Source organism: Rhea americana, unplaced genomic scaffold, assembly GCF_003343005.1.
Source record: "Rhea americana isolate MKP2758 unplaced genomic scaffold, rheAme1 scaffold_98, whole genome shotgun sequence".
NCBI lineage: Eukaryota > Metazoa > Chordata > Aves > Rheiformes > Rheidae > Rhea > Rhea americana.
Window position 1 is genome coordinate 2,383,994 of NW_028187177.1, and position 12,350 is coordinate 2,396,343.

At 39.3% G+C, this 12,350-nt stretch overlaps 1 protein-coding gene across 6 annotated transcripts in view; it reads left to right on the forward strand.

The window, feature by feature from the left end:
* The window catches only part of KLHL13 (kelch like family member 13), an 82,543-nt gene that overhangs the window by 45,652 nt on the left and 24,541 nt on the right, over window positions 1–12,350 (forward strand). The window contains exon 1 of one of the 6 annotated variants that reach the window (XM_085325476.1): window positions 635–878. The exons of the other annotated variants lie outside the window; for them this stretch is intronic. Coding sequence (XP_085181602.1) covers window positions 781–878 — 98 coding nt within the window. The 5' untranslated portion in view covers window positions 635–780. Of the gene's footprint in view, window positions 1–634; window positions 879–12,350 lie in introns of those variants that run through there. 6 annotated transcript variants of the gene reach the window in all.

The following is a 12,350-nucleotide window of genomic DNA, read 5'->3' on the forward strand; positions in this document are numbered from 1 at the left end:
CCTGCAGCGATTTACGCTTTATTTTATCTTCCTAGCTATGGATTAGAAGGACTGATTTTCTCTTTTTTTCCTTGCAATGGGCTTTTTCCATAATGGCATTCTTGTATTGTTTGGTCAGAGCTTGCACAGGAGGAAAACAGGCTGCTGAATTTAGTCACTGATCTCTATTAGCCGTGGCCTAAGGCTATGCTGAGATTTATATCCCATTTGTATTGTTGCAGCTCAAAAGAAGAATGTTCAGAGGATGACAAGTGTATTCTGAGTAGGTATGTTGCTTCATTTTCCTATGAAACCTTTTTTTTTTTTTTTTCCTGCTTCTATTGGTCAGAAATCAGGTTAATAGGAAGAGAATATAGTACAGTGCTGCAGTGTCCCTGCGAAGGTAGAACAATAGCATCAGAAAGAGTTCTTTAAAAATTAGCTGCTTTTACTAAATAAAGCTGCATTGTGCTGGTGTGCACAGTGCAGTCTTTTTTTTTTTTTTTTTTTTTTTTTCCCCGAACGTGTACTGCAGTCAGCGCTTCCCTAACGAGGTGGCACTATTGTTGAGTGAGAACGATAGAATCATCCGACTGCTTTAGGGGACAGCAGGATTTAAAAGGCGATGCCTTGCAGCCCTGTTTTACAGATMGGAAGCATCGGTTTACGGGCATTGGCAGAATCGTTTCCTTGTTCTTAGCAGCAGCCACTGCTGGGTCGGTAGTGTGTGGAATGGAAGTCCGAGTTGGTAGTCTGTTATGGAAACGCTGTTTACTGTTATTGTAGTACCGTGGTGACAACATGCCATTGAAATGGAAAACGAGCTCTCCTGCTATCTGGAAATTCCCAGTTCCTGTGCTTAAAACATCCAGGTCATCGCCACTTTCTCCAGCATACATGTAAGTGAGAGAAATGAGGATAATAAGGTGGGATTTCTTTCGTGAGACTACCCTGTGGCAAAATACCCTGTTGTATATTGAATGACATTGGCACTCAGTATTTTACCTTGTTTTTCTATGTGGACCCTCAGACTTTATCCTGGATGTTTCATGCTGGATGTTGTGTCGAGTCTTTCCCTCTTTGTTGGAACGTAGAGAAATTGTGCAGATTAAGCCTTGCTCATATAAGTATCTTAAATGTTCGTTTGCAAACTTTGTGTTGATGTGAATTTGTAGAGCTGATCTTGAATTGACAAGTTGAAGCTTTGAGGCAGGCTTTATTTGCAGTGTATATGCTACCTTTCCCTCCTCCTGCAACTGAGCATGGAATCACCTGCTGTATTGTAGTGCACTTTTGTTTCTCTGAGTTGTTGTATTTAAAAAAATAGAAAACAAACCCTTGTTTTGGTCCAGATCTATTCTTTAAAGTCCTAGCCTTAATACAGATAAGCCTTATTTTAAAAAGTTACAGTAAAASCTTTGAATATAAATGTAAATCATTAATATCTGAAAAGATATATATATAGCTAATACGGGTTGTCCATATCAAGAAGCTTAATATAAGTGAGTATTTTGGGGCACGTGAAATCAGTATGCCTTTGTTCGTCTTGCCAAATCTTGGTAAAGCTTATATTTACCTTTTGGTGCTGTGAGCTTTGTGTTAGCGTATACAGGTGGCTTTTTCTTTCCGAAATAGAAGCAGAAGTAGATTTCTCGGCTTGCATCTGCCTTTGTTTAAGGAAGCAGCTCTATCAAAACGAGGAAGAGTGACTTTAAAAAACACATGTAATATCGTAGATGACTTCTGGAAAATTATTATAAAGGCTACTGCTTTCCGATAGTATTTCAGCATAATAGCTATGATATTTGTGCTTTTAAGCTTATATTGCCTTTTTGTAGATAGGCTTTTGCTTCCTCTGCTGTAGGTACATGCCCTCAGAAATACGCATCGCACATTTTCCCAGGTTCTGTGTGTATTTTTTAGTGCGTTTAGAGAATTGTAGGGTTAATCGGTAGGGCTGAAACAATGCAAGAGGCAGAGCAGAAGCGTCACTGCTGTTCCCGGTGAGAAAGGCTAGCGTTCAGGASCTGACCTGGCTGCCTGCGCTCCCATTTTAGTCTTAATTTCCATGAAAGTTCTTCAGGTTTTTCTTTGGATGCATCAAGCGTGCTTAAGGCTGTTAGAAAATCGGCTATTTCCAATAAATTGCTAATTGCTATGGGTTTATGAAAATGACTAAATGCAGAAGAAATGTCGTGGAAAAGAGTTGTGAGGATCTGAAAGCTATTTYAGGGAAATACTGACTTGAGTGTTACCTGGTTTTGTTTTGTTTTTTAAACTATAGGATTTATAAAATGCAAGGAATAGATTAGTCTGATATATCTGCTGCTGAAACTGAGCATTTCTTTCATGTATTGCCTTTAAATAGCTAATCTCTCCTCTGTCTGCTCCAGCATTTATTATGGGGATCATATGGCTGATTATCTCAATGTGTTAAAAGTATGTGGGCATGTTTAGTAATCACGCATAACTATATGATGCTGTGCTTATCTGGAGCATGAGAACTATGTGATCAGCAGTTTTAATAATCTTTTCATAATGATACAATGCATCCCAAGGCTTACAGAGGTGTATTTCTTCACTGATGCCTAAGTCCTGACATTAGCAGGACTTTTAAATGTAACATTAAAATTATTCATACCTCATATTATAAATAATGAGAAACGTTACAAGATGGCACCTATTTGCTTAGATGATACATATGAACGGATAAAAACASCTTTGTGATTTAAGGAAAATAGGAGATGGATTTCTTTCCATTGCAAAGATTACGCTAAATTTGCTAAATGTTTTACGTGATATGCACAGGCTTTTAACATCAGTATTTGCAAGTTTACTTTTGTTAGTGTTGAGAAAAGACTTATGTTTCAAGCAAGGCTGAAGAGTGACATGTGAAATGGAACATCCAGTGATGTAAAATATATAACCATAAGACTCCTGCATTTACAGATCARTATATCTATACTTAATATTTTTGGATCTAGAATATATAAATGTATAACTGAACCCTTAATCCTTTTAACACTTGGCATCTAAATCTTATTACAAAATAAGTTTATAGTGCAATTTGAAATGTAAACTATATTGGTAGCATTAGGGTGGTTTTAGAGTAATCTTTTGGCTGTGTGAAGTGAAATTGCAAACTTTTCAAGTTTTTCTCGTAAAGTTGACCTTAACTTTAAATACTTCCTTCTACTTACTGTTTATAAGCAACTTCCGTAGGGGTTAAACTGATTGTCAGGTGCCCTTGATTTTATTAGTGGTTGTTTGGTTTGTGTGCCTGATACCTGAACTCTGCCATAGTTTCGCCGCACTGCAAAGCGCAGGCTCGCGGTCATGAGCCTGGTCGGCCTCTTGGATGAGGCAGGCGTCTACGTACAAACTACCGCCATAAAACGGGGAATTGGCCTGAAAGCCTTGTAGCTGGATCAGTTTACCTGCAGCTGCTGATTTAAAAGTTTGATTAGTTCCAAAGGTGCGGACGAAGGGACGACAAAGAGCTCGTTTAGGAGTCTTCTGCTGGATGAGTTTCGTGCCCAGGTAGCGTGTGAAGGAAAGCACCTGTTCAAGCTGAGCTGAAGAGTTTGCAGGGAAATGGATGGTTCTGTTAGGGGGCAGTCTGCTGTTTTTCACTGCTTCTGGTACTGCTTCCCTGGCAATGGAAAGGGGAAGCAGTGAATAGCTGCTTCTCCGTGGGTGCTGCTGGTCCCCACCAGTTACAGGTACAGTTACAGATCACAGATATTTTCAGAATATCCTTAATTGCAAGAAGTAACTTTTCCCRTTAAGCGGAGGGCGAAACGTCCCTAGCAGGGAAATGCAGACATCCCCTGACTTCTGGTGGAGCCGGTCCAGAACATCTTGAGCTTCTCCACCAGTTGGGTGAGAGATCCGGGGGTGGTGTCTGGGGAAGAGCAGGCAGCGTTATAGTGGGAGTGCTGGCGTGCGAACAGACGTAGGTATAACACAGCCTGACTGTAGCMCTTGCACAGCTTGCAGATGTGTATGGACGTGCACGCCTTTATCAAGTTATTTTGCATTTTCTTTCATAGCACRTATGTCGTTGAAGTTTAGGATATAGATTCCTTGTGTAGAAATGAGTGCAACAACTATTAAGCAAGTGTATGCTCTGCTAGTGAAATTATATATTCATATCTGCTGTTGTGTTGACTATTTGAGGCAGACCTAAGTCACTTAATATTAGTGTGGTCAGGTGAGCAGTTCAGCAAGTGAATCAGAGGAGAGGATGGAGTGAGTAATAGCGCGCTGGAAACGTGGCGTTCCTTGGAGYTGTAGGTGTGCATCGATGAACTGTACAGAATTTCATTATCTAAACACAGTTTAAAGTGCGTGAGGATGTGTCCTAATTATTGAATGATCACAGACCATGTCATCTAATACATTATGAACAAAAAGCAGAATTCTCTTCTTCCCAGTAGCAGTATGTCCTTAATACTGTTTTCCAGAGTTGTTTATATCTTCCATTAACATGATTGAAGATCTAGCTGTATGTGGAAGCTCTGGAGATTAGAGTACTATCATGCACTCCAAAAAAAGAATTCAATAATGCAAAAGTAGTGTTTTTGCACTAAATAGAAGGGAGGATAACGAACTTCTCTAGTTCTGATTTCACGTGAGAATGATTTAGCTGTTTTCTGAAAAGCTAAATATTAGGTGTTTTCGATTTGTAATGCAAAATAACTGGTTACAACCTTAGTGCCTTCCAGCTTTTTATGTTGAACAGCATTTTAACACTTTAAATGGAAACTATACTTTGAACAGATTTTCACAAATAACTGACTAAAGTTAGGAGAAAGAAAGAATGTTGATAGAAATATTACTGTCAGAGTGTTCACAACAAAGTATGTTTATTCTAAGTTTTTAAATTTGTCTGATAGCCAGTGCTGTTCTCTAATGGAAACCAGTTACTATTATAGAAAAGTTGAAGAAATTCTTAATACTCAGGAGTCATCAGTGTTAGTTTTAGCTGCTTATGTAGGTTAAAGCTTCTGTGTCTTGCAAATCTCTAGTTTGCTATACAAAATTGTATACTTAAAAGGGAAAAGATGTTTCTGCAGTAATGAATAATTCATCAGAGACCATTTGTATTGGGCAGTTCTCTTTCTTGAGACCACCCTACATGTCTCAACCATTTTTGTTGGCCATATTTAGAAAATAAACTGTTTTGCTGGGCTTTTGAGCATTTTGACTGTTCCTTACTCACACCAAAGCAAAGACTCACCTGTCTTTGGCAAGATTTCTGTTCTAAGCAAATGCTTCCTAGATATTTCAGATTTCAGCAAACTGGAAGTAAACATGCAGGTTTCCCAAAATATTTTTAAAAATAATCAGAAAATGCATGCRTGCACCTGATTCGGGGGAGGAGAGGGGGAATGCAAGGGAGTTATTTCCTGAAAACAGAAAGCAACTTTTAGTCCCAGCCTTTTTCTTTACAGACTTCTCATTTGTGCTCGTTAATCTTACTTTTGCTGCTGTTTTAAAATATGAGGTATTTCAGTAGAATATTTGAAGTTAGAGATGTGAAATTTTGTTGTAGTGTTAAATTGGTAAATACAGAAGAGAAACTGGTTGTCATGATGGTTCCCAGTTTCAGTGCCTTTGCTGGTGATGCTGTGGTTCTCAGTCACCTCCCGCCCTTTATGCAGAATGATGTTGCAATATCGACATTATGTTGTGACATGCTAGGGTGTCTTTATTGGACTATCTTGAATATGTTGCTCAGCCCATTTTGCTAGAACATCAGATCTGCCAGTTCATCACTTTTGCCATTATTTTCTTGTTATTGAGGGAAAAYATTGTTGCGCAGTGACTGCTGCCACTTTCTACTTGCCAGCCTTAACTGCGATGCAGTCGTTCCCCTTGAAGTTTGGGGGTACCCATGGATTTTTGTAGTAGGTAGTTGGTGGATATTGGGATTTGAAAATAAATCCCATGTTCTAAATGTTAATAGTGGGAATAGCAGTGTAAATGTGTAGAAATGACATTAAAATGGAGATGCACATTCACATTATTGCTGTACTGTTTTGTCTAGAAATGACTTAGAAAATCCTTGCAACACCTAAGTTGCAAAAATGTGTTTTTCGTGGCATTGACAAATGGCCCACACTTGTTTTCTGACRTGCTGAGATATAAACCCTTTATGAGCTGAGGGGAAAAATATTTTACAATTTGAAGTAATAAAAAAAGCAGGAGATTGTAATAAAGGAAGGATAAAACAGACATGATAAATGATAAAGCAAAAGGAATGATGGAACAGACATTGGTAGCGGAAGGAGCACRGGTTAAATAACAAACTAATGTCAGAATATTTTTGTCTTTTTTTTGATAACATTTAAGCTATCAAGACTGTTCTGGGTAGCATATGGACAGAAAACTGTTCTGGGGCAGAGGGGATTTGGAAAGGAGTTCCTAGGTCCGATACAGCAATACAAGGGAACGTATGACCACATCTTGTCCATCTGTGGTGGCATGTGTGCATTCAAATACATTAATTTGCTTTCATTCTAAGGAATCATTCTGCCAGTTAAAAAATTTCTATGTGCATATATATATAAACTAAATTTAAAGATGTGTCAAATCTGCATTCACAAGGAGACTACGAATTTTTCTTTCTTTTTTTTTTTTTTTTTTTTAAAAAACTTTTTTATACTGCCTGGGAGGTATTCAACTGCCTAGCTCCAATTATGACTTGTGTTTGAACATGTAAGACTAAATCTAAAGGGCAGAAGATTAGGCTGCACTGACTATGTACATCCTAAAAGTGGAGCTTCTGAGTAATGGTTGTATTTTACTTTTTGGAACTTCAGGGCAATGGAAGTGGTTCTGCTTCTGTGGAAAAGCTACAGAGCATGTGTGCTTGTGCTGCTTTTTCTGTCCTTAATGATAGAAATCATAGCCCAATGACAACTTTGGCAAAGTGTCATTAGAGAACTATTTCTCATTTCCAGTCATTAACCAATTTGAGTCTGCAAATTTGAGCTAGAAATGGCTAAATGGATGTAAACTCTTTGTCAAATAGATAAATGCGGATGTTATATTAAGGCTTGCAGAGAGACTAAATAACTGTTAGGGACAAAAGCTTTATAGCAGTGATGGAGCCAACTTCTGCTTTGTTTCAATGAAAAACAAATTTGATTTTACCAAGGGGCTGTAATTATGCAGCAAACAGTTTGAAGCAACTGATGGAGTTTGATTTGTTTTTAAGCAGGAATTTTTTCTGTGCGTGTGTCCTTGGAAATGACACCTGAACAGTCTGGCTGTGCTGGGTATGAGGGAATGTTGTTGATATTGCTCAGTCCTGTTCTGCAGGCTTTGTGGGACCTAATTTTGCATTGACTTTGGTGCCATCATAACCYTAAAAAGGGTCAAGGGACATGGAGAATATCCTTATTTCTCTCTGCTGGCATTTGGAAGAGTCATCACTTATTTAGTCGCCCGAGTCCTTCTACTAGCCTTTCTCGTTCGTGTGTACATCATGGGCTTGCGTGCTTGGGTAGAGACTTTACACCAAGATTTTGGGTGGCAGTGCAAAGAGACTTCACTATAGTCTGGAGGAAAAACATAAATTCAGAACGGATGATTTTTTGCACTGGTCTCCCAAACTCAGTTTCTAGAATAACTTGCCTTGAGCCTGATTAATTCTGTGTCCAAGTCACTGAAGCCCATGTCTGAGCTTGTCCTCGTTCCCTGGAGGCTTCAGMACCTTCAGCGATTGTGGTTACAGGGCTTCTCCTTGAATTCTGATTTAGAGGGACTCAGTATTGGGTTACCAAAAAAAGCTTAAATATTCTGCCATTATATTCTGATACGTAAACAAATTCAGGTGTGAAAAGTGTGATACTCAAATACAGGGCTCTTAAATTTGCACCGCAGTAGCTAATGACAGCGTTAATCCATTGGAGGTAACGATTTATTAACTGTGGGTTGTGGCGACCCTTTTCAAGTAAACAGCACAAAAATGCGGTTTACTTGCTCTTCTGCATGAGAGGAAAAAAGGGGTAAGAAATGCGTATCAGTAAYGTGACAAATGCAAAGTATTTCCAGGTAAATGTCACATCTCTGTMGTTCGTCTATTAAAAAGCATCCTTTAAACGGCAGTGAAACAGTGACCTGGAGCAGATTGCGTGTGACTAGTGCTCATCAGAGAAGCCTTATGAGTAGGAATTGGAGTGTTTTGAGTACGGCAGGTCATTGAGTAGTGCTTTCCATGCTGCTCTTCTGTCCGTCCTGATTTCAGATGTGCAGCAGCAGCAGCAGCAAAGGGTGCGGGGTATGAACGCGAATGCGCTGGGCTGGCACCCATGTGCCCCCGAGTCAGCAGCAGGAGCTCCGGGAGCCTCCTTGCTAAGCGTTTGGGTTGATCTGTTAGTTTTTGTTCCGACAGCTTGATCTCTTTACCTTTTGTCTTTGTTTTCTTTTCTAGCTGAAGTCTTGCATATATTTGAAAAATGTGAACTTGAAATTCCTGTGCAAACTCCTACTGTATTTTTATAATAAGTAATTGTGAGCAAATGATAAAAGTGGTTACTTTTACTGATACCACAGAAGAATGAAGTTGCAGAAACTCCTATTGAAAAGTAGTAATAAAAAGATCAGAAGTTGTTATGGGGGAGGACAAGAGTAAGAGTAACTCTAGTGGGATAAAGAATTTCCTGAAAATTTGTGGGTAGAAGATGCAGAATGGAAGAAATGTGAAATGCTGTGATTATGCAACTTGTTCATCTGCAGTATAATAATATTTGTCTGTCTTAATAGCAGCATGATGAGATATTCCTTTATACAACACTGCCATATCAATTAAACTTATTGAGCTCTTAGGTGGTCACGTAATTTGTTGGGGAATTCCTAGATTCATTACTCAGAAAGCTGGAACATCTGTTCACAATGGGAAGACAGTAAGATAGTTAATACCTAAATTATTTTTTGGCAGACTATGCATACTAAGAATATATTTTGGCAGACTAAGCATGCAAAATAAAGAATTAATAGATATTCTAATAATAGCTGAAGCTTCCATTGTATTTCAATTGGCCTTTTCATTAATGGTTTCATCAGCAAAACATACACACAGCGGCATGCACTATAGCCCTGTAGTATACCAGATTTTTTTGATAGATCATGAAATAGTGAAGATTTATCCTGTGATAAGAACATTATAATATGAAATTGAAATCCAGTTCTTTGTTTGCTGATGAATACTAGAGCACTGGCATGTGCCCAGAATAGTTTCTGAAGCTGCTGTTTACCGGTGACCAGAAYGCTTGCAGTCATGGGTTACCGGATAGTAATTTGACACAGAAAATAAGTTTATAATCCTTTCAGAAGCAAGCCATTGAGCTTCACCAAAATAAGAATGCTCTGTCTGGGCAGTATTGCTTTTGGTAGGCTTTTACTGAGTTATGTAGAAGTTGTGGTTTTAAAATAAACCAGGGAACGTGTGCTCTGGAATATCAGTAGATGTAGACTGATGCTGTTTTGCCTTCCAGGATGGTGCACTGCACTCTGACCATTGCACACAGATCASTGATTTGCTGATACAAATGAACAAGTTCACAGTGATGACTTCCACAGTTGCCTTGTTTACATCACATCAGAGTGAGCTTAATTTCTTACTAAGGAAACATCAGAGAATAACTGTTTTAGCTCATTCCCATCCCTGAGCGCTGGGCAGAATGGCAGGTCTGCACCTGAATATTGCAGTCGAAAGTAGAAGAGTGTTCACAGATCTGTGCTGATCRCAAGTCACTGGCTTTGATCTATTTTAACAGGTTAGTATTGGCCAAATGCTTTAGAAAGCAGTTTGGCTATTGCCTCGGTGAATCARGTTGTAGTTCAAGCCAGTTCGGAAATATTTGTCAGTGTTGACTGGAAACTTCTGTTGCTTAAGCTCAACCTCAAAGATGATACAAAAATTCCGGTTGTAGCCGAGATGAAGGGAACCSTCTGGCAGCCGAGCTGCAGGTGCAGACCGAGTAAGGTTCAAATTCTTGCTCCGACTACAGACTCTCGTATCCTGTCCTGGCCGTCGGGTTACTGCCTGGGCCRAGCCTGGTATTTCTGCTCTCCTTCTGAGATCGGTCCTTGCAGCCGACGTAAATCACTGCAGATACTCCAGAGAGATTGTATACGGAATTGGGAGCGGTGATGGAGAGCAGACCTCCGAATGCTTTTGTCTGGGTATTGTCGAATTTCTTTAGTGTGTTCCAGAAATGCTCAGCTCCCGAATGCTTGTGCCGGTCCAAATGATTACTCGTGTGCCCGTAGGYGCTAGCAATTAAACTCAAGCTCGTTCTGAAGACCCGTTGCACTGATTTTCACCTTCCAGTCATCTTTTCATTAGCAGAAGCTTCTTGTTCTTGTAGTTTTCTCTCCACGTTTTGTCCTGTGTTGTGATTACATTTAGAGAATTATGTACCTGACTGACTAACATTTTAAAAGCCACTGAACTTTATCTCTCTCAAAAAAATGAGGTCAATGTAGAATGATATTACTGAATTGTTCTTATTTAAACCTCATCTTCTCCACGACAATGGTACTTAGCCATGACACTGCAGTGTGGTTTTTTTCAACCCCAACTCTAAATAAATAAAATAAAATAAAGCACATGACTYCGCCCTCCACTATTTTAATAATTTTTGTAGTTCAATGTTTGGCTTACAGTCATCTTTCTAGTTCTAAAATTCTAGCTCTAAAGATAATTGCACAAACTGTCTGTAAGAGGCTGTTCAGGTAACTTCTAGTGGGTAAGATTAAAAGATGTATGTAAAGAGAAGATAAATGAWGAGAATCTAGTTGTACCTACAATTATTATGGAAAAGTGTGCAGGTCAAGTGTATATGTTGAAAGCGGTATTAATATCCATATTTATAGCAACTTCGTGTGATTTATCACTGCATGCTACTGTAGTTGTCTCCACCAACTTTTTTTCACCCTGATTAAAAATGCTACCGCTGCACTTCTTKTTTAATGACTTCTATTGATCAGAACAATAGAATTAATTAGAAAATGAATTAGCTTTCTTCTTGGGTAGTATGCTTAATCGTGATATACTGTACTTACAATAGAGTACAAATCAATATATTTACATTCATTATTATCTAATTAGTTATAGTGCTTGGCAGACCTATGTTAATGAATATAAATAATGCAGTTGCTCGCAGTGCCTGAACGAGGCGGATGCACTCGCCGGGTGCGCGGGGAATTCGCCTGGGTGTAAGCTCGCCCGAGCCTTTCGGCTGGACATAAGTGGCAGAGCCGTTTCTGAATATTCGCTTTGCAGCCCCCAAAATGGAAGTTGTGCTTTACACAATTTGATACCTCTTTAGAGGGCAGCTTTTAAATGCATCTTGTCATGTGCTATATAGCACTTGTTTTCATTTCTGCTGCTGTCAGTGCCACATGTAAGTGCTGTTGCATTTCCGTTGCCTTGCAAAGATGAGTAGCTTCTGCTGCGATGTGGAGATAAATGCTGGAACTGGTACAATGCCGGTGGCAAACTGGGAGTATCTGGGCGCGTTGGGAGTGCTCTTTCCTCCTGTCTGTACGTCGCAGCGCTGGGGGTCAGCAGATCGGTGCACAGTTTCCAGGTCTTGCTGCTGACTCGCATTGTAACTTTTGCCAAAATAAATTCCTAAATGTCGCATTCCACGCACTGGCAGCGGGTGCTGCTCCTTCCGAAACCGTTAAACCAGGTGTGGGTGAAAAATGCAGCGTATATCCAAAGAAAAATGTCAATGGGAGAGGATTTAAAAAAAAATTGCATGTGAATTTTATTTAAACTTCCARTAACCTTCCGGAAAATAAAACAACGTCATGATTTCAGAGACAAAAATCCCCAAATGTTGAATGAGATGCAGTTGAAGTGTAACAGTTGATGTGATTAGTACAGTGCATCTTTACAGTAACTTTTGTCTCTAATATGGACTAGGCCTCTCTGTTGGCAGGAGGCTGTTAGAAGCATTTGTGTATTACAAGCATTAAAGGCCTCAATGRTTGTTTAAATACAAGGCAAAGGCTAGTATTATAACAACAACATTGGTTGTCTCTAAAATTATTCTCAGAGTCAAATGCAGCCAAGTTAGCATTTGAGATTAGAACTGCAATGTTCGTATTTCTGCTGGATTTTTATAGCATTCAGGTGTGCATTTTTAATGTCTAATTAGCATGAACAAGCTGTATTATATTCCTGTACATATCTAACAGCAATTGTAGAGGAGAAAYGATGAAAGTGTCTTCTGCAGAGCAGCGTCAAGGCAATCTCGTAGAGAGGCTTGTGAGCAGCTCAGCTTGTGTGCATGAGAGAGATTTTAGGCAACTGCCCGTTATGTATTGCAAATCAGGTAGAGGAGATA